Below are 23,659 nucleotides of genomic sequence, written 5' to 3' on the forward strand. Positions count from 1 at the left end.
TCATATATAATAACAAGTCCTACTAATCATCATCATACAACTTCTACTCGTTATTAATAACAAGTCATACGATCATCATCCTCACAGTCATCGAACCAACCCTACTTAATTGTTCTTAGCACATGATCATCAGTATTAGGTAGGACCGGAATACCCTCTTTAAGGTAAAATAGCATAAAACAATATAGACCCTGACTCTCCGTTATGGAGAATGGAGATCATCCTGTCTCCAATTCTTGCGCGTCGCTTCCTTTTGCTTCCAAGAACCTCCTTGCGACTGTCCATACATTTTTTCCATTCTTTGATTTGCATGTCTCCACTTCTTTTAGAAATCCGGTATGGACAGTTGAGATTCGTAGGATGACCTGGTTGTATATTCAAAACATCAAGCCTACCATTCTGATACATCAAATGAGGCACACAATCCTCTGGGATTATCTGTTGAAAAACATAGTAATAACTTCATAGTTAGCAATGATGTACTAGTTTTAGAACTATGCAAAATATGCACGGATGTCGTAATAGTAAGAAATCTTACCAGGGTATCTCCATAGTAGTTACCGTAGTTCAACACGTGCACTAGTGGCACGTATTGACCATAATGTTGAGGAGTTTGATTGTAGATATTGTAATTCTCAATATCAGTACAAAATCCGACCAGATGAGTTTTCTCCTTATAAGTTAACTCAGAGCCATCGGTGTAGTAGGTTCTGTCTACCATGTTCCGCACATTGAAAATAAGCTGTCAACTATTTTGAAATGAACAATATAAATTAGCTAATAACTATGTTTGAGAAACTCACATAGCGGTAGAATTGGAGGCGTATCAACAAGGACCCAAATGTCCATATTGTCTTGCTCAATGTCAGGATCACCAAGATCCATGGTGACAAGCATACCCTCATCAAAACCATACATCTTGCAAAATGCTTCCCAATTTTTGCAACCAAAATGGGTTACGCTCTCAGAATTATACAGCTTTACTTCAAAATCTATATCATGATGGGTCCTTAGGTGAATTTTCTTTGTTTCCATACTTTCATGGTCTTCAAAACCCATCCTCTCCAAGACGTAGCGTCTTGCATGGCATGGGATAAGCTAGCCGAATTGTAAAATATGAAAAGTACACGTTGAAATAGTTGAATTCGTGCTTAATTACGAAAAAATAACACTTGTCATCGTTGCGTACCGTTTCAACATCGAAGGTCTCCTCCAGCTTAATATTGAAGCGCCGATCTTCGTCCAGGTGAGGCCTGTCGCACTGACCTCGGTCGTCGTGGCACCAGTCGCACTCCCCCAGGAGACTTTCGTCGTCCGAGTACGACATTTCCTATGTTCATAATTCAAATATTAAACATCTACAATTAAATATATGTACTAAAAAACCTAAGTTAGATCATTATTATTCATCACGGGCTGACTATCGGTTTGTCGAGTCTTTTCTTGAAAACTCTCAGCTCACGTGGTGTATACATTCGACCGTTGGTGATGGTCGCTCCTCCCTTTGTCCCCGTGTGCATTACACCAAAATGTCTAGCACACGGGAACAAAGGAGAAGCGACCCCCACGACAACAGTCGGGATTCTTCGTCCTCTCATATATATATGGTGGAACTCTCCCTCACTGATTCCTCTCTGACATTTGCGACCGTCGGTGATGGTAGCTCCTCCTTTCGTTCTCGAGTGCATTACACCAAATTGTCTAGCACACGGGAACGAAGGAGAAGCTACCCCCACGACAACAGTCGGGATTCTTCGTCCTCTCATATATGGTGGAGACTCGACAGACTTACAGTCAACCCGAAATATCGTTTAATTATCTTTCTAAAAGAGGATTTGGCTGGTCTCACCTCGATGTCGGAGGGGGCTGTGACGGGGACGACGGCGGGGATGATGGAGGGGCCGGGGGCTCCTAGATTTCTGCGAAAACAAAAAACCTATAAGCTATCAACTAATCATAGTGCTCTCCAATTTTAGCATTCAAAGTAGGATCGGAGTAGTTTTCCACTTTGAGCATTCAATAAGCAAAATCAATTCACAAAATAAAGTAGTATTCAAATTAGGATGCATTCAATTATAAGCAAAACTACATCATCTCCATGCGTCCGTACATCGTCGAATATTATCACTAATACACCTCGAATACTATCATACATATAGCATCGCTAGTACAGCTAGAACAGTAGCGCCCGACGGGTATCGGCGCGGGCGGTGGACACCCAAAGGGACGGAACCATCACAGGATCATAGCTCCAGTGAGATCCCTGAAGAACCTTCCAGGTATTGTCGAACCTGCCCTCCAACGCAACCATGTAGCGACGGACGTGCTGGTCCTCCTCGCTGACACGGTGACGTACCACCTCCGCGGTGTCCGGAAGACTCGGCACCGTCACTGGCCCACGCGAGCGCCACCAAACAAGGATCGGGTCAACGACGGGCTGGTTCCTCACCAACCTACGCCCACCGGAAGGTAGCACCTCCCAAAACCAGCCCGGCGGAGCCCAGTCCCGGACATGGCCCCTCTGATCAAGCCGGCCTCCTCCGCCGAGTCGACTACGAGGATGCGGGATAGGCATCGTCGACGTCGATGCGGGAATAATTGCTTTAACTAAAAAAAACTAGTTCTATTAATTTCCTTGCTAAAAATAAACTACTTATATAGTAAAATAAACTAGTTTTGTTAAATCAACTAGTTCAACTACTAATTAAGCACTTACTATAAATAAAATAAAGTAGTTTTATTAATTAATCAACTAGTTCAACTACTAATATAAGCACTTACTATAAATATATAAAATAAAGTAGTTCTTACTAAAAATAAACTACTTCTATATATAGTAAAATTTAATAAAATAGTTTTATTAAATCAACTAGCTAGTTCAACTACTAATAAGCACTAACCTAAAATCATATAGCTACATTATATTCATACATACATAGTTCTATAAAATTGTATGAACATTATATTCATACATACATAGCCACATCCATTCATCATATAGTTACCACATACATATATATATATACACTATATATATGAAAAAATGCAATGAACAAAAAAATAATAGAAATTATATGAAAAAAAATTCCATCACGTGGCGTGGCGGCGGCCATCGGGCGTCGGAGGGCGACGGCGTGGGTGGCGGAGGGCGACGGCGACCGCGGCGGGCCGGGGCGGAGGGCGACGGTGACATACGGGCGACGGCTCGGGGGCGCGCGGCGGAGGCCGACGGCGACGGCGGCGGGGGGCGGAGGACGACGGCGACGGGCGATGGCGTGGGCTCGGGGGCACGGGCGACGGCGACGGCGGCGGGGCAGCCTGGCGGCGTAGATCGAGCTCGCGGCGTCGTCGGGCGGGGGGAAACTGGTGATGGAAATCTGAAAATTTCCTAAGTGCTGGCTTATATAGCAAAAGCTTTGGTCCCGGTTCAAGGCACAAACCGGAACCAATGCCCACCCTTTGGTCCCGGTTGGTGCCACCAACCAGGACCAAAGGCCTCTTTTCACCAGCGCAAAGGGCGGGAAGCAGAGGGCTTTGGTCCCGGTTAGTGGCACCAACCGGGACCAAAGGGGAGCATTGGTTCCGGTTGGAGGCACCAACCGGGACTAATGTGCTGGCGCGGTGCGGTGGGAAGTTTAGTCCCACCTCGCTAGCTGAGAGAGCTCAACACCTGTTTATAAGCTACGTTGCAGCTCAGGTGCTGAGCTCCTCTCTAATATGCAGGCATTACATGCCTACCTTTGTCACTGCCATGTTGGGCCTATTGGGCCTGCGGGCCTGCATCCTGGCCCATGTGCAGATGGGTTTCTAGTCGTATGCAGGCCGTGTGGCCCATTAGGCGGCATTTTTTTATTTTTTCCAGTATTTTTTTGTTTTTTGAATTATTTATTTTCTTTTGATTTTTGCTTTATTTTTTATTCTTTTTGCTTTTAGCTCAGAATAATTATAAACTTTCTGTTACTCCATTAGTTTCCAAATTTGAATAGTTTAAATTTTATACGGAAACTCGTCTGTTACAAAGGGATTTCATTTTTTAAAACTTATTTGAACTCCTGACTTTTTGTGTGTTCAAAATGCATCATTCAAAGCCACATCATCATTTTTCAATCCTTTCTGACTTCATTTGTTATTTTTCATGCATTTACTAATTATTTTGAGCTATAAGACCCTAAAATTGAAAAGCATTTCAAATGAACTCTGAAAAGGTTGAAAGTTGGCATGATATCATCATTTCATCCACATAGCATGTGCAAGAAAGTTGAGAGGGTTACGGCAAAAACTGGATGCACTTCGTGTACAAAACGGACAATCTCTTTCAAAGTATCAGGATTTCATCCGGAAACTCGTCTGTTACAAAGGGATTTCATTTTTTAAAACTTATTTGAACTCCTGACTTTTTGTGTGTTCAAAATGCACCATTCAAAGCCACATCATCATTTTTCAATCCTTTCTGACTTCATTTGTTATTTTTCATGCATTTACTAATTATTTTGAGCTATAAGACTCTAAAATTGAAAAACATTTCAAATGAACTCTGAAAAGGTTGAAAGTTGGCATGATATCATCATTTCATCCACATAGCATGTGCAAGAAAGTTGAGAGGGTTACGGCAAAAACTGGATGCACTTCGTGTACAAAACGGACAATCTCTTTCAAAGTATCAGGATTTCATACGGAAACTCGTCTGTTACAAAGGGATTTTATTTTTTTAAATTTATTTGAACTCCTGACTTTTTGTGTGTTCAAAATGCACCATTCAAAGCAGAGACTGATTTTGAATGGTGTATATATTCAACATACAAAAAGTCTGTAAAGATCGCCAACCCCAACATAAAAAAATGAGCATAGATGCGCTTATAGAGAAAATTCAACCTAGATTCATAATAAATTTCTATGAATTTCAGAGAAACTCACTGTGAATTTAGGCCAAATTCCCTGTATAAGGGCATCTATTTTCATTCTGAGAGGAGCTCAACAAGGCAGAGAGGGACGCGTTTTTTTCTTTCTCTTTTGCTTTATTTGTTTTCTTTTGTTTCTACTTACAACAAAAACTTATTTATTTTATTTCTAATTACTTATGTATTTTACTTTAATTATTTTATTTTTATTTATTTTACTGCTGCTATTTTTACTTAATTTATTAAGGTTTATTTATTGTAGTTAATATAGTTTATTTTATTTTATTTTATTAAGGTTTATTTAGTTTTATTTATTTTATTAAGGTTTATTTTATAAATATAAAAAATGAACATAGATGCGCTTATAGAGAAAATTAAACTTAAATTCACAGTAAATTTCAATTTACTGTGAATTTAGGTGAAATTTCCTGTATAAGGGCATTTATTTTCACTTTAAAAGAAGCTCAACAAGGCATAGAGGGACGGGCTTATAAACTGGTGTGAGCGCCCTTCGGTTGGCGAGATGGGACTAAACACTGGCCGCAACTAGGACCAGCCCTTTAGTCCCGGTTTATGATATGAACCGGGACTAAAGGGTGATGGGCCAGGAGCGTGGCCCATTGATCCCGGTTTATCCCACCAACCGGGACCAAAGGGTCCGGACGAACCGGGACCAATGCCCCACGAGGCCCGGCAGGCCCCTGGCCGCACGAACTGGGACCGATGCTTACATCAGTGACTGAACCGGGGCTACTAAGCCCTCTTTTCTACAGTGGCAGGATCGTCGTCGTCGTCGTCTCCCGCGGCACCAGCCTCCTCGTCCTGCGCGATCTCCCACCAAACCTCCGGGTCCTCCTCCTCCGGTGGAAGGATGAAGTCGATCGCGGCCCCAACGCTGCGGCGGATGTTGTTGGCCTCGTCCGCCGCCGCGAGGAGGGCGTCGCAGGCGCGGCGGCGCTTCTCGTTGAGGACGAACTCGGCGCGGGGAGGACGGGGCTGGGAGGTGAGGACGAGCATCCCCGACCTGAGGAAGGCCGCGGTCGAGTCGACGAGGGCGAGCGTGTCGTCGGCGTGCGTCCTGGCGGCGCGAAGCTCCACGAGAGTGCTCCACGCGCCCTCATCGACACCTTGGAGCTCGTCGATCGACGCGAGGGGCACGGCGGGGTCAGCGCTCCCTCCCATCAGCGCATGGCCCTCGGCGGAGACCATGGCGGCCCGGAGCTCGGTGACGACCTCGGAGCGCCTGGTGATCTGGTCGTACGCCGCCTTCATCCTCGCGAGGGAACGAGCGTCCTCGAGGTCGGAGATGGGGAGCTCGATCACCTGGACGAGCTCGGTGTCGATGCGGACGAGGAGGGCGTGCAGCTCCTCCCGGAGCTGCGCGCGCCATGCGGGCTCCGGCTCCGGCTCCGCCATGGCTTCTGCCGCTCTCTCTCTCTCTCTCTTCCCCGGGACTCCTCTCTCTCCTCCTCGCGCAACTGCGGGATTGCGGTTGGTTTGAAAGTTTTGGGTTGTGGGCTTGTGGCGGTGGTGGAAATGGTAGCACTTATTTTATAGGCCTATAGGTGGACCCCACAGCGTGCAGCTGGGCAACGCATCCCCTGCCGCCTCTTCTCCACCTCCGACGCCCCCCGCCCCAACCCACCCCATGGCCTCCACCGCCGACCCCCGTCCGCCGTGGCCTCCTCCTCTCACTACCACTCCGTGGACCTTCCACGTCATCTCCCGTCTCCGCCGCCCACCGACTTGGCCTCGGTCGTCTCCAGCGCCGCCGCCGCCGCTTCCTGTATGAGGAGTTCGTCGTCCTCCCTCAGGTCCGCCGCTTCCTCCAGGAGCAGCGGCCCTCCACTTCGTTCGCCCGCCCATCCCCTGCCTGGGCCCGCCACCACCTCCCAATCTCCCCCTGCGCAGATCTGGGCCTGCAGAGGAACAACGACATGGGGATCTGCTTCTTGGTGGATAAACTGCAAAGCCTGCGCGGGCAGATGGCCGTTACGGTGGCTGGCCCCTTATTGCCTGTGCTTGCCGTTGCTTTTCTTGTCTAATTGCTGTTGTGCAGTGTGATGTTGCTTGTGCTTGGGTGCTGCTTCTAGCTACAGGCTACTGCTGGCGCGAGCTGCTGCTGCTTTTGTTGCCTCTGCTAGTGTTTGCCGTGATTCCTGCTCCTGATAGCTGCCAGTGCTTGTCAAGATTTGTTATAGGATGTCAACTTGTGATTGTGATTGTTGTTTATTTCTGGCTGCTCTTTGTCTGCGCTCCATGAAAATTGTTCCTAGCTGCTCCCCCACCCTTGCATGTTTCCTCCCAGACATGATTTGTATAGTTGTAAGTTGATGCAGATTAAGAGCCAATATATTGGATTTGGTGACATAAAAGGTGACTGAGATTTTGGTATCTCAAGGAATACAACGACAGCTAGTACATGACATATCAGCTGAACATCGAGAAATGGCACTTCCTTTTCTAATTAGTTGCACAAATTCAGGAATGCAAGGACAATGCTGCTAATGTGCAATTGCAACTGCTCTCAGTTTTGGCATCTCTAGGTATTTTCGGGTAGCGGCAGTCTTTGTTCTTGTTCTTGCGTATCCTTAAGTATTGCTTGCTCTTTGAATATTGCTAATAGATATCTATTCTGGACGTACGAAGTTGCACTGAACTTGTTCATTATTTTGCAGTGCATGTGTTACTTTTATTGCGACCATATATCACACAACATTGTAGATGAGTAAACAAGACAGCTGAAAAGTAAATTGCATAACCTGATAACCCTAATTGCATTATATACTGCTTTGCAATTTTATTTGAATATTGTGCAAAGCATATTTTCTTGTCTCAAATTCATCATGTCATTTTTCGTAGGCCCTATAGCTGGTTTCTGTTGGGCTTGGGATATCTACCTTGATTATATTTATTTAGCCTGTTATAAATTGTTCAATCTGTATCTGGTATTCTTAAGGTAGTATATCTGGTTTTTGTTGGGGTACCTAACTTTCTTTGTTTTTCTGTAATATGACGTTCTTCCTCTGATGCAAGCTTAAACATGGCGGTGCTACCGTGGTGCCATGTCTGCCTTGTTCTCTAGGGTACTAAGGGCCCCTTTTTGAGTTTTTCCCTCCATGTGCCATCAGCCTGCTTGCTGCCATAGTGATAATTCGATATCTCAAGGAATGACAACTAGTAGATGATATATCACCTGAACATCTACTACTACTATCGGCATGCCTGGCTCACTGGTGATTAGGAGCCATGCTTGCTGCCTCCGCACGCCGGATTGCTGCTGATCCCATCACTGGGCAAGGCCTCATCTGCTTCCTGTCGCTGACAACCCGTACCTGCAGTCGTTCACGCAAGGCACCAGCCAGAAATGGTGTCAAACAACTTAATACAGCTATTTGGATGTTTCTGTTTTTTTTTTGCAGGGCTGGATGTTTCTGTTCTAGTTGATCAGGAGATAAATGACTGGCTTGTAGCTTTGATCTGAAGTCTATTTGTTAATGCCTGGAAAGAGCATGGCACCGCAGGGTAGCTATACTGCTTGGGCTGTAGTTACAAGTAGAACAGGAAAACAAATATGGTTTCGTTTGTGCTACAAAGCTATTAGTCATCTCTTCATCTTCATTTCTTTTCAAGCTGCACGATTGTACGTACTGAATCACCAAGAGTCCAAGACCATATTCCCTATTATCTTGGTATGGGCATCAAAGTCTCTATAGAAAGTTGTTGGAGGGTTATAATGAGATTGATTAACTGTGGGCAGTAGGGGCTCTCTACTTGGTCTATGGAGACAGGAAACGTTTGTGACTGTTGAATTTACAGTACCTTGATGTTGAATTTACAAGATGCTGATGTTGGATTTACTGTCTTGTAGCTTTTGTAATTTACAGTAGCTCCACAAAGTTTGTGACTGTTGTTTGTACAGTGAGCTATATAGAATGCTTGATCACATGAATTAGTCTGAATGCATATTTACAGTACTCTTATGTTGAATTTATAGTATACCGATGGTGGATTTTACTGTCCTCTAGATTCTGTAATTTATAGTAGCTCCATATAGTGCCATTGTTGTTTGTACAGTTAGTTGATATAGAATGCTTGATCACATGAATTTGTATGAATGTATATTACAGTTTCCTGATGTTTCATTTGTAATACATTGATGATGGATTTACGGTCCTATAGCTTCTGTAAATTTCAGTAGTTCCTAAAAGTTTGTGACTGCTGTTTTTTACAGTGAGCTGATAGTGAATTTTCCAGAGGCCACCTCTTGCTGAGAACACCATCACTACGTTGCACTCTGATTTTGCTCTAACTGTTGTCCTCCTAATAGGCACTATACTTTCGCTTTCTACTTCTTTTGTTTTGCCATGTTTGTTACACTTCACCGTGATTCTTGTATAGTAGTGTTTTTCTTGTTTGTTGTTCTCGATGCTGCAACAGTAGTGACTGAAAATCCAGCGACACTCGAATAGAAGTTGAAGAATTCCTGCCCTTCTTCTCTTGTCTTGAACTCCATGCCAGGTGTGGCTTTATAACGCTCTCAGTGTTCATGACATTTCCTTCTTGTGCTACAGTATTTTCATTTTCCAAGAAATTCTCAATAACCTCTTCATTAAATACTCATCTTCCTTTTCAGTCTGCTGTAACTGATGGTTATCCATGCTATTCTCAGTTTCATTATTACTCTCTGCGTGTTCCACATGTGGCACATTGTCTGAAGTGTATGAATTTCCATGTAACATGATGGATCCTTCATCTTCAGCTACCTATAACAAGTGTATGCTTTTTATTTATTTATTTGTCAATGAATGTTTGTTGCTGATGCTATCTGATTATATGTTTACATTTTAGTTTCTCTACTTGATGTTTCTCAATTACCTTGTCCAAGCTTAGGTTGTCAAAAAGTCCTACTTCCCAGGGATTTGAAGAAGCTGGATCAATACTCGCTTCATCTCCTTGTGTTAGTTGCGGGACCTGCAAACATGGTAGAAGGTTAGTTCCTTAAAATAAATTAAAGAAGCTTTCTGTAGCTTGTTGCCTTATTGTACATTGTTGTAAGGGTTGTACAGTCCTGTATCATCGAACTGATTTTCTGTAGCATGTTGTCCATCCTGGTAGTTGACTAAGTTATTTTCTGTGAACTGTTCCTGTTTCAAGCAAGGAAGTCGATGCAATTTTTTGTCTGACGTGTGTAATGTACCATGTAGTTCAGCTTTGCATGCACTCTATGTATTTACCTCAAAGTAGATGCCTGACTGGAGCAACTGAGTGAATGAACAAGTACCCTGCAGAGAGTTAGTTCATAGGTTACGTAACAACAACAAATTGTTCAGTTATCTGATCCTTGTCAAAAAGTAATTGCTTTTTTACTTACATTGAGAAAAGCATCATCTTCAGTGTACATAAATTCCATGTCCTTTGCAATGTTTGGCTGCCTTGAATGATGCACATGTTGACTTTCTGTCTCTGTATGTTGGGTGGGATCAAGCCCCTACATGCAGTAGAAATTTATTTTGTTTTTCCATGTATGTTTGGTGAAGTCATGCAACTGAAGCACCTCATTGTCCCCTGTATTTTTTGCAACTTGTTTGTCTATGTATGTTTGGTGAAGTCATTCAAGTGAAGTGATATATTTTTCTGAGTGTTTGTCTATGTATGTTGAGTGAAGTAGTGAAGAAGTCATTTCGTTGGTCCGTTAGAAATTTATTTTGTTTATTTTTTACTAATGGGTAATACTGTCCAGTTTACAGTGGCTCCTAAAAGTTTGTGTTTACATTTACAGTTTCTTCATGATGAATTTACAGTACCATGACGATGGAATAATTGCCCTGTAGTTACTAGATTTTTTTGTATCGCTATGATGGATTTTACTATCCTATAGTACTCATAGAAGTCTGTTTTTCTGTTTTTGTAGTAAATTATAGTTAATTGATGACGAATTTACAGTAACCTGATGATGGATTTACTGTCCTATAGCTTCTATAATTTACAGTACTACTATAATTTTTTATCAGAATCGCTAATTTACAGCCGGTTGAAAACAATTCGTTTTTCCTGCCGTACAATATCTGTGCTGAGATTCGTGGTTTTTCCATGCCTCCGCCAGCTTGTTTGTTATCGGGCCCGCCAAAAATTCGGGACGCCCTGTTATTTCCTCATCAGAGTCCTTTTTGATTTTTTTCTTTTTCTCTACTCTATTCTGTAGGTCCTCCCCTTCCCCTTTCTCATTTTCAGCCAGTCAACCAGAGCTGAGAGAGAGGGAGGCATGGCGATTTGGAAGGCCCCCCCCTCGCCGCCGGCTCCCCCTCCCCGCCCTCTCCCTGCTGCATCTCTCCCGTCTGTTCGAGGATGCTTCATGTGTTGGTCGCTTCTCAGATGTGTTTCTATCGATGTGTGTTATGTGTTTGGCGCTCAAATCTATTGTTTATTCCCTCTTGTTAGTTGCATTTAGCTGTGATAGGTCCCCACAGGTATGATGTATGTGGTTGTGTTGTCCGTGCGCTTGATTTAGCTGTGTATCGTGCATTCAGGTTGCTAGCGGATTGCTTCCTGTTGTGTTGGATTGAGTCTGGATTTATGTTCTAATGATAGATATGACATAGTTTGTTATGTCAGTGATTGCCCGGTCTCGTTTCCTAATTGATAGAAATGATTTTGTTGGGTGTGACTAGTAGTAACTTACTGGTATATTGGTCTCTAATCCTATGTTGGTGCAATTGTTGTTCTTGTGTTTAGAGGGTGTTCATTTCATTCAGTTTGTAGTTAAGTTTGCTGTCTAGCCTTAGTTTGTTATGCCTGCAGTGTAATTGTGAATTTCTCTTCTATTTACAGTCATCTTAAGGTCTTTTTACAGTGTCTATGCCGCTGTAATTTCTATGACTTTTTCACTATTTGTTGGGTAATACAATTTTTTAACATGATATATGCATTAAGCTTTGTTTTCTATTTTACAGTCTCCTTATTGTCTATTTACAGTGTATATGCAACTATTGTAAAAACAATTTCTCTTCTAGTACAGCATCTTAAGGACTTTTTACAGTGCGAATAGAAATATTCTAACTTGATAAGCACAATAATTTTGGCTTATCTAACACTATAATTCCAGTCATCTAGAACTGTATTTCAAATGTAATCCCCACTGTAATCTCTATTGATCAGCAATGTAATTCTAGTGGTTTGCTACTGTAATTCTAGTGGTTTACTATTGTAATGTCTATTGGTTTTTGTAAGTTTTATTTGATAAGCACTGTAATTCTACTGAATTTTCTACTGTAATCTCTATTGGTTTTGATTGTAATTTCTCTTTTTAGCTCTGTTTTTGTATTTGTAATTTCCATTTTTTTCCTGGATTACTACTGTAATATAAGATGCATGCCTTTGTAATTATCTTGCTTGCCAGTATAATTCATTGGTTTTTAGTTGATTTCGACTTTAATTTAAGTTGATTTGCAATGTAATTTTAAGTTGTTTCCCACTGTAATCTCTGTTGCCTTTTTAGTGTAAATTATATCTTGCTCTTCTAGTACTCCCTCCGTAAACTAATATAAGAGTGTTTAGATCACTAAAATAGTGATCACTAAAATAGTGATCTAAACACTCTTATATTAGTTTACAGAGGGAGTAATTTTTAATTTTCATGCCGTTTGCATCTGCCTCTGTATCTTCAGTGCGAAATGCACTGTATTCTCATCTTGCTTATTAATGTATTTCCAGTGGTTTAGCATTGTAATTTAAATGTAATTACATAGTTATTTTCCGCGGGTTTACTATTGTAATCTATAGTGATTTTTCCTGTAATTAGCCTGGTTTAGTTATGTAATCTTCTTGTTAGTATTCTGTTTTCTTGATGAATGTGCTAATGTGATTTCTTCATTGATGAATGCTTCGCCATTCTGAGTTGCATGCCCATCTCAAGTTACAAAGGCAGGCAACATATAACCCTGCTCCTCCAGTGTGCATTGGCAGCAAGAAAGAAAGTAGGTTTCTAGCGAGCTATTTTCATGTTAGTTGTGTTTCCTTTTTGTTTTTTAAGTTGTCTGCCATTGTAATTTATGTTGCTTGCCAGTGTATTCCATTTCCATTTACTGTAGGCCTGCCTTTGAAATTTTAGTTGATCGCCTCCATAATTTATGTTGCTTGTGAGTGTATATTTTCTCTTACTGTTTATATTCAGTGATAGTAGCGTAAGCAGTTTAGTGTATTCTTTTTGTCTACTAAAATGCAACTTGATTCTAGAACAATAGGAACTACCCATGAAATAATTTCATTTGTAAAATGTAATAAGCCCGAATGCAGTAAAGCGTGGACTATGCATGCCTGAATTTTTTACAAGATTTTCGATAGTAATTGTCTTACAGAACTACAGTATTTTTTTCAACCATAGTTCTTGGTGTCTTTTCCAGTCTAGTCTTTCAAGTTTTGTACTGTTTATTTTGGACATTCGTACAGTGCCTATGTTTCTGAATTACATTGTAATCTAACTTGTAATTAACAAGCCAGGATGCCGTAAATATTATAGTCACAGTAATTGCAAAGAGAAGCTCACAGCAAGTTGATCGAGAAGTCACGGTAATTTGAGCTCTTGTATAGTGCCAAAGTTTCTGAAATTCTGTCTTTTGTTCCTTGAATTTTTGTTTGATCATTTCCCAATTGATTTATATGAACATCTTTCCCCCCTTAGTCTCTTGACCCTACACTGTGTTGCTTGGTTCTTCTATCTTTTCTGTAGCATCTAAGAAGATTTCCATAGTTCGAACGCCAATTAGTATCAGTGCATAGCCTGATTTTTTCAGTCTATTTTGTGAACATTAGTTTCAGTGTGAACTTCTTTGTAATTTCAATTAAACTTCACAGTAATTCAAACTTCAAGTCACAGGAATTTGTAACAGTGAGTTTCTGGAATACAGTTTTTTGTTCCTAGACTTTTTGTTTGAGCATTTTCACAGTTGATCCACAACTTTCTGATCATGTTTTCTTCTTGATCTGACTAGTTTTCTGCCTGTGCAACTATTCTCTCTCCTTCCTCCATCCTCTTCCTCTTTCTTATCTGATCATAAATCACACATTGTTTCTGGTTTCTCTTTATTTTTACTGAAGTTCCAATATCTTTGTTGTAATTTGGCTGTAGTGACTGTAATTTTAGTAAAATGAGCATTGTAAATTCATCGAAACTGAATATGTGATACGCTATAGAGGTTCACTGTAAATTTCAACTGAAGCCATTGTAAATACAAAAGTAGCTGCAATTTAAAGTGTAACTGTAAAGCTTAATGATGATGAAATTTTCAGTATGTGATGATTAATTTACAGTAGCTTGTTGATAAATTTACAGCAGCCACATGATGAATTTGCTGGTCTTTTGATGAATTTACAGTATTTGTTGATCATTTTACAGCAGGTTGATGATGATTTTACAGCAGCCTAATGATGAATTTACAGTATGTTTGTGTTCAGGAGTTTCTTCCACAAGTATCAACTTGAGATCTTTGATGATGCCATGAGAATTTCGTGTTCTCTTCCAAAAGTGTGTGAAGAAGAACAAAAATGTCAATAATCTAGAGAAGGTTGTGAGTAGTGACCTGGCAGTGTTGCTTTTTGGGCCCTTGCGTTGCTTACTCATGGATAGAGCGCACAGGTCATACAAACATGTGTCACATTTGTAGTGCCTGATAAAATTGATTGAATGTCTCTTTATTTTCAGTCAAAGTTTTTGCCCGTTGGACATGTGACATACATACAGATAGGTGTCAGATTGTTACTGGTTGGCATATTTGATTGAAGGCCAGTTCAATTTCAGTGAATTGTAATATAGACACTCGTTTTTTTTAACTTAATATATAGCTGGAACACTGCTTACGCTCTGACGTTAGCAAAATAACCAGACTAAACAATAGGACAGGGAACAGAATGTACAGGGGCGCTTCAAAGATTTGTTCCACTTTTGGATGTAATCTCCGGGAAAATATCAGGTGATACTGTCTCCTTACCTGCCGGCATACCAAACCCCAGGACCTGACTGCATTGTGTCGATGGGAGACTGTACCTTAAAAGATTTGTTGCATTTCCTGCTTCCAATATGTTTCAGCATGCATGAACGGCAACCAACACTTGCCTTGCCAGAGCCGTGTGCTGCCATCCATCGCCGCTGTATTGTATCCCATCTGCCGTGAGTAATCTGCCTTGCAGCATAAGCCAAGTGGAGAACTGGCGGCATTGGGATTTTGTTGGGCCCACCCTGCCAGGCTAGCTAGCTATATAGTCATCAGGTGCCATAAACGCATCCCTATCGAACCAATTCAGTCCAGCAAATACCCCCCCGGGCGCGCGCGCGAGAGAGAGGGAGATGGCGGAGGAGGCGGCATGGCGGGTGGAGCTCCGGGCCCGGTTGACCTCCGTCCAGGAGGATGTCGACGGGCTCTTCTCGAGGCTTGACCGGAGCGTCGCCGCTCTCGAGCAGGAGCGGCTCCACGGCCGCGACGCGCCGACCACCACGAGTGCCAGCGCTCGGGGGACGGTCGAGGCGGCGCTCGACGACCTCAGCGAGTTGTGCGCCTCGCTCGGCGTCGCCGCCGCCGACATGCTCGAGATCGAGAAGGGAGCGCTCGCCGGAGGAAGCGACGACCAGGCGGCGCCGCTCCTCTCCATCCAGGACTTTCACGGCCGAGACGAGGGCGCGTTCCACGCCCTCCTCGGGCTCCAGAGTGCGAGGGCGCACGCCGGGGACGCCCGAGGGAGCGTCGAGTCGGCCTGCGGCTTCATGAGAGCCGCGGGGCTCATCCTCGGGACTCAGCCACGCCCGCCGCGGGTCGGGGTCATCCTGAACCACAAGCGATTGGGGGCTGTCAACGCTCTACGGGGGCGGTCGGGGCGTGGGGTGACTGCCGTGCGGAGGTGCGGGCCGCGATCCCACATTTGGTTGCGGCGGAGGACAATGAGATATGGTGGGAGCAGGCTGGCGAGCTGCCTCACGCCGAGGATGACGCGGAGGTTGAGGGCGACGACGACGCCGATGAGGGCGAGGATGACGAGGAGGCCGTGTGGTGGGAGGTCGATGACGGCGAGGGCTCTGCATCAGAGGAGGAGGAGGAGGAGGACGCCGGGAGATCTGAGTTGGACGGCAGCGCCAAGTCCCCGCCGTGATCGCTTCTACGCACCTCCTGGGGTCGTGAGCCGGACTGCAGTGGATTCCGGATGATCGACGCAGATTCGGCCGAGAACAACAGCAACTGTGGTTGGTTGGTTGCCTTCTGCACTAGCAGTTAGTCCGATTTTTTTTGCTTTTCACTCGGAGGATTTTGTCCATTGGTTTAGTTCATCCGAGCAGAAACAGATACACTTGTATAGCCAAGAGATAGGGATGCCTGTATAGCGAAGGGCCAAATTCATGTCCGGGAACCGGGATCACTGAAATGTACTTCCTCCCAGCGTGTACTGAATCACTGATGTACTTGTAGTCACTCTGTGCGTTTGGTTTATTCGGTTTTTCGGTTTGTACGGTATTAATACTTGGTAAATACGGTATAAAATTAAAATATGGTTCGGTTTCGGTATATACAAATTATTTGGTATGGTTTCGGTATATACCATAATAACCAAAGTTGACGCGAATTTGAAAATGACATAATAATAATTGCAAATTTATGACTCAAAACACATATTATTTTACACAAAATAGTATATAACTATATATATAAGTATATATGCATGCATTAATTCATCTGTTGATGATTATGGACGTGCTTAGCATTTTAAATAGAGAAAAATGAGTATGTTACCAGAAAATTTTACGTGCTTAGTAGTGAATTTGACTCATGTACGAGGAAAATGACGACTTGTACGGTTGTTAATCTCAATAAATATAAATTTATTTTTTACTTTGGTTTATTCAGTTAACCGTTCAGTTTTTGGTATATACCATAAAAACCAAAGTTCAAATCGGTATGAAAAGTTCATACCATACAGAAACCAGAAACCATAAAAACCATAAAATGTTCAGTGCGGTTTCATTTCGGTATGGTTTTTCGGTTCGGTTTTTAAATGCACAGAGTGAACTTGTAGTAGCATTCCCAGTGTAGTGCTCACCATAAGAGTTCGCCTCACTGAAATGCACATGAAGCTTGCATAATGAGGTAAATACAGTACTGGTGCTTGAACTTGCTATGCATGTTTACTTTAGTGCTCACAGTTGTATATGAAAAAGGGTCTTCCTGCTTTAGATTATAAAGCAACAACCAACCGATACAACCAGCTCGCTGGGGCCGCAGCACAAGCAAGCCCAAAAGAAAAAGGAGAGAAAGAAAAAAGAAAAAGGGTCTCCCTGCTTTAGATTATAAAGCAACAACCAACCGATACAACCAGCTCGCTGGGGCCGGCAGCTTAACTAAGCGAAGATGGCTGACAACCGCTGCATTCTTCGGAGAAGTACCACCATACGCCTAGCACTCCGAAGCCTCGCGTACCAAGCAACACCTTCTGGAAGGAATGCGACGACGACGCCGCAGCTGCCCGGACAAGTCCTGGGGCTTCCCCCGGTACACGAATGGCAGTGGGGAAGGGATATCACCGATGCCCCTTAGGACGGCTCGCAGCCGCGCCAGTGGCGAACGAGCCGCCAGAGATTTCTCCAGCCCTGAAACCACCACCGTCACCCCAGACAATCAAAAGTGCACCGTCCAACATGCCGCCCACCAACCTGTGCCACCACAATCACCGCACCAACTTCACCGTCTCACAGAGGACACCAACACGATACCTGGAGGTAGGACGAGGAGACACCGGACTCGGGAGCAACCGCAACACAGCCAACAAGAGGGGACAACCTCACAGTTGGAGTAGTAAAGAAAACTGGCGTAAAAACTTCGCTCGCGGATGTAGTACGTGCATTTTTTAATCTCTGTACGCTGGTTCACGGTGCTAACGATTGTGCCAGGGGCCCACTGTCAGCGACCAGAAGGGTCGGAGCAGTGCATTTTTTCAAAGCCCCCATGCTTTTGTGACCAATCGCACAAAAGGCCATCAAAAGGCCATTTAACCTGAAAGAGTTAAAAATTGAGCCGTGATCTTGAAGATTGTGTCACTTCTCTAATAGTAGTATTAACACATATATTTGTCCTATGTTCAAAAAAAACACATATATTTGTCCGATCTCCAGACACGCTTACTACTTGGGTCTAGATTTCTAGCTAGCCTGGTTAAGAGTGAGAAAGCCAGTATACAACATTGGTAGTTACTGGACCTTAAAGATCATCTTGGCTTCCTTCACGTGGTGTGAAATAGGACAAACACTTACACTGTCATGCAGGTTGTTATTCATGACATCCCTCACAATTCATCTTTAGTTGTTCAATACCTAAAAGCATATGGTGATTATATTTGTTAATCATACATAGTAATATATTCGCTAAATGTTCATTACCGTTAAAATCAGGGGCGGAGCTAGGATTGGGCCACGCCCCGGGCCCAGGCTGATACAATATGCTACAGTGTTGCTACATGGTCCAGAATGCTACAGTAACCAAAGCAACTATTGTGCACACCCCAGGCCCAGCCTCCCCCTCCTCCCCCACCCCGCCTGGGTCCTGGATCCGCCACTAGTTACAACATCAGGTATAAGCACAAACACTTAAATTGCCGCTTCTTATGAGAAATGCCACCTAAATTGCCTCCCAGCTTCATTTAGGTTGCATCCAACACCGCTTTTAGAGACAAGCATCGGTACATTGAAGTAGGTAAGGTCTGGACTAATTAAACCTTCAGTTCACAACTACTCTATTTTTGCATTTAGCTGTGATGTGCTTTATACTATGGTAATTTATTAGAAAAGGATTATCATCCTTTTGGTTACATCTGAATTTAGGAAAAAAATATAGTTTCCGTCCTTCAACCCTCCTGAAAGTATAGAAATAGTGCCTCAACTTTTTAAACTGGGTAACTTTAGTCCCTCATAGCGCTTCAGGTGGTTCCTATCTGAAGTGGACATGGTTTTGACCAAATCTTGACACGTCATCCATGTTTGAGTACCACATTACGGTTCACGTCACATGAGTGACCCCAACACTTTGCCCTTCGCCGCTTGCATCAAGACCGTGCTCCACCATGTTGCCGTTACCTCCGTGGTTCGAGAACTACCACAATTGGGGTTTGTGTCCCACAGAACTACCACATTTTAAAAGTGTGTTCGCACACAAACACGTCATTGTGTACCTCCAACGCCGAGGGTAATGTACCGCAGCTCACGTCGAAGGAGACCCGGCCGGAAGCGCGATACGCAGGCAATCATGCGGGCGCTTTTGTAGACCTGAAACCCCACACACCCGGGAGGGACCCGCCTGGACGCGTGACGGCTATGGGCTGCCCTAGGTCGACCTGATCGCCCCTAGGGCCTCGTGGATCGCTTCCCTGCAAATGAAGAACGAGCGAAGAACGAGAAGAAGAAGAACTAAGGTTAAGGAGAAAAGATAAAAGATAAAAAGTGGAAGATGATTTGTTCGATTGTGTGTTGTTCAATCGGCCGTCACCCCTTTGGTATATAAGAGGCGGATGGACTTCCCGTACAAGAAAATGACTCCAAATCATGTCCAAATCACGTCCAAGTCTTTCCAAAATTAACCGAACTCGGATTTAGGTAAGTTTGGAATATCAATTCGGTTTTCAGGCCCCACAGGCCACAAACGACCTCGGATGAAGATGAGCCCAAAAGCAAATTTGACTGTTTCAATGAGACGAACAAATTTCATCTTGAACATTTTTTGATCAGAGGCCATCTTGAGGGGGTTTTCGGCTGTTTTCCGAATTCTGCAGTAGAGAAATCCAAAACCCGGACGAACATCCTGGAGTGTTCGGCCATCCTTGGAGAAACCCAAAACCCGGATGATTATCCCCGAAGAGTCCGGCCATCCTGATGTAGTCGCGCATTTTCGGCTCTAACTTTTGCATACAAACTTCGATTGAGACATTTTTTATATCAAAATCAACCGCTTCGACAAGACGCACAACTTTCATGTTGAAACGTTTTCCATCTGAGGACATCTTAATTGGGTTTCAAGCCATTCTTTAATCTGGTGTCAACATAAGCATCTCTAAACTTGTCATAACTTTTGCATCCGAGCTTCGTTTTAGACCATCTTCATATCCATATTGATCTTCTCGAAGAGAGCCATCTCATGGTGACTTTCAATAATAAGTTTGAATTAATCTTGACATAGCTTCAAGCTACTCTTTCTGATCGTGCCACTTTTGAGCGTCAACACATGCCCCTCTATTTTTCGGCAAAGCTAGATGCCGAAAAATAACTTGTACCGTGTTGGTTCTAAGGACGATGTCAACACTCCATCGGCCATTTATATGCATAGGGCGATAATTATGTACCGGCCATTATTAATTTTTGAATCCTTGATGCAAACTTCGGCGAAACCTTCTCAACTTCATTAACAATCCGATGATAAAGTTCCATAGATATGTATCTCAAGGTCATCCTCCAAACCATATTTTTCACCCTTTTGCTAGGATTTTGTAGATAATCAACAATAAACTTTCTCCAATCCTTACTTTCGCCTGCATAAAAATTTCATTAGTGGCCGAAGCTATGGACTTTGCTTCGGCCTTACCTATGTTGACGAGACTAAGCATCGACTATTGAGAGAAATGCAATACACCATGATTATGTTGGGGAACGTAGCAATAATTCAAAATTTTCTACGCATCACCAAGATCAATCTATGGAGTTTACTAGCAACGAGAGGGAGGAGTGCATCTACATACCCTTGTAGATCGTGAGCGGAAGCGTTCAAGAGAACGGGGTTGATGGAGTCGTACTCGTCGTGATCCAAATCACCGATGATCCAAGCGCCGAACGGACGGCACCTCCGCGTTCAACACACGTACGGAATGGTGACGTCTCCCACGCCTTGATCCAGCAAGGAGGAGGGAGAGGTTGAGGAAGAAGGCTCCAACAGCAGCACAACGGCGTGGTGGTGGTGGAGTGACAGTTCTCCGGCAAGGCTTCGCCAAGCTCGCGCGGAGGAGGAGAGGTGTTGGGGAGGGGAGGGGCTGCGCCTTGGATGTCGTGTGGCTGCCCTCCCCTCACCCCTCTATTTATAGGGAGAAGGGGGAAGGGGGGCGGCCCCTCTAGATGGGATCTAGAGGGGGGGGCGGCCAAGGGGGAGGTGGCTTGCCCCCCAAGCAAGGGGGGGCGCCCCCCTTTAGGGTTCCCCCAAACCCTAGGCGCATGGGCCCTAGGGGGTTTGGCGCCCCAGCCCACTTAGGGGCTGGTTCCCTTCCACCTACAGCCCATAAGGCCCTCCGGGGCAGGTGGACCCTCCCGGTGGACCCCCGGAACCCCTTCGGTGGCCCCGGTACAATACCGGCATACCCCCGAACACTTCCGGTGACCGTATGGTGACTTCCCATATATAAATCTTTACCTCCGGACCATTCCGGAACTCCTCGTGACGTCCGGGATCTCATCCGGGACTCCGAACAACATTCGGTAATCGCATACATACCTTCCTTATAACCCTAGCGTCATCGAACCTTAAGTGTGTAGACCCTACGGGTTCGGGAATCATGCAGACATGACCGAGACACCTCTCTAGCCAATAACCAACAGTGGGATCTGGATACCCATGTTGGCTCCCACATGTTCCACGATGATCTCATCGGATGAACCACGATGTCAAGGATTCAAGCAATCCCGTATATAATTCCCTTTGTCAATCGGTACGTTACTTGCCCGAGATTCGATCGTCGGTATCCCAATACCTCGTTCAATCTCGTTACCGACAAGTCACTTTACTTGTTCCGTAATGCATGATCCCGTGACTAACTACTTAGTCACATTGAGCTCATTATGATGATGCAATACCGAGTGGGCCCAGAGATACCTCTCCGTCATATGGAGTGACAAATCCCAGTCTCGATCCGTGCCAACCCAACAGACACTTTCGGAGATACCTGTAGTGCACCTTTATAGTCACCCAATTACGTTGTGACGTTTGGTACACCCAAAGCATTCCTACGGTGTCCAGGAGTTGCACGATCTCATGGTCTAAGGAAATGATACTTGACATTAAAAAAGCTTCAGCAAACGAACTACACGATCTAGTGCTATGCTTAGGATTGGGTCTTGTCCATCATATCATTCTCCTAATGATGTGATCCCGTTATCAATGACATCCAATGTCCATGGTCAGGAAACCGTAACCATCTATTGATCAACGAGCTAGTCAACTAGAGGCTCACTAGGGACATGTTATGGTCTATGTATTCACACATGTATTACGATTTCCGGATAACACAATTATAGCATGAATAACAGACAATTATTATGAACAAGGAAATATAATAATAACCATTTTATTATTGCCTCTAGGGCATATTTCCAACAGTCTCCCACTTGCACTAGAGTCAATAATCTAGTTACATTGTGATGAATCATACACCCATAGAGTTCTGGTGTTGATCATGTTTAGCCCGTGGTAGAGGTTTAGTCAACGGATCTGCTACATTCAAATCCGTATGTACTTTACAAATATCTATGTCTCCATTTTGAACATTTTCACGAATGGAGTTGAAGCGACGCTTGATGTGCCTGGTCTTCTTGTGAAACCTGGGCTCCTTGGCAAGGGCAATAGCTCCAGTGTTGTCACAGAAGAGAGTCATCGGCCCTGATGCATTTGGGAATAACTCCTAGGTCGGCAATGAACTCCTTCATCCAAATTGCTTCATGCGCTGCCTCCGAGGCTGCCATGTACTCCGCTTCACACGTAGATCCCGCCATGACGCTTTGCTTGCAACTGCACTAGCTGACTGCCCCACCATTCAAAATATACACGTATCCGGTTTGTGACTTAGAGTCATCCAGATCTGTGTCGAAGCTAGCATCGACGTAACCCTTTACGACGAGCTCTTCGTCACCTCCATAAACAAGAAACATATCCTTGGTCCTTTTCAGGTACTTCAGGATGTTCTTGACCGCTGTCCGGTGTTCCATGCCGGGATTACTTTGGTACCTTCCTACCAAACTTACGGCAAGGTTTACATCAGGTCTGGTACACAGCATGGCATACATAATAGACCCTATGGCCGAGGCATAGGGGATGACACTCATCTTTTCTTTATCTTCTGCCGTGGTCGGGCATTGAGCCGTGCTCAATCTCACACCTTGCAATACAGGCAAGAACCCCTTCTTGGACTGATCCATATTGAACTTCTTCAATATCTTATCAAGGTATGTGCTTTGTGAAAGACCTATGAGGCGTCTCGATCTATCTCTATAGATCTTGATGCCTAATATGTGAGCAGCTTCTCCAAGATCCTTCATTGAAAAACTCTTATTCAAGTAGGCCTTTATGCTCTCCAAGAATTCTATATCATTTCCCATCAACAGTATGTCATCCACATATAATATGAGAAATGCTATGGAGCTCCCACTCACTTTCATGTAAACACATGCTTCTCCATAAGTCTGTGTAAACCCAAACGGTTTGATCATCTCATCAAAGCGAATGTTCCAACTCTGAGATGCTTGCACCAGCCCATAGATTGAGCGCTGGAGCTTGCATACCTTGTCAGCATTCTTAGGATCGACAAAACCTTCCGGCTGCATCATATACAATTCTTCCTTAAGGAAGCCGTTAAGGAATGCCGTTTTGACATCCATTTGCCATATCTCATAATCGTAGAATGCGGCAGTTGCTAACATGATTCGGACGGACTTCAGCTTCGCTACAGGTGAGAAGGTCTCATCGTAGTCAACTCCTTGA

General features: G+C 43.9%; 1 protein-coding gene across 1 annotated transcript; it reads left to right on the top strand.

The window, feature by feature from the left end:
* The first annotated feature begins 6,642 nt into the window (after positions 1 to 6,642).
* Positions 6,643 to 16,092, top strand: LOC123096643 (uncharacterized). The gene is made up of 2 exons (XM_044518405.1): positions 6,643 to 9,890; positions 11,104 to 16,092. The coding sequence occupies exon 2, from the start codon at positions 15,241 to 15,243 to the stop codon at positions 16,090 to 16,092; it is 852 nt and encodes a 283-aa protein (XP_044374340.1). The 5' UTR covers positions 6,643 to 9,890; positions 11,104 to 15,240.
* The last annotated feature ends 7,567 nt before the right edge of the window (positions 16,093 to 23,659 follow it).

The sequence above is a fragment of the Triticum aestivum genome, chromosome 4D, assembly GCF_018294505.1.
Source record: "Triticum aestivum cultivar Chinese Spring chromosome 4D, IWGSC CS RefSeq v2.1, whole genome shotgun sequence".
NCBI classification, from domain to species: Eukaryota; Viridiplantae; Streptophyta; class Magnoliopsida; order Poales; family Poaceae; genus Triticum; species Triticum aestivum.

Coding starts and splice junctions, on each gene's coding strand:
- LOC123096643 (XM_044518405.1), top strand. CDS start 15,241: ATGGCGGAGGAGGCGGCATGGCGGGTGGAGCTCCGGGCCCGGTTGACC.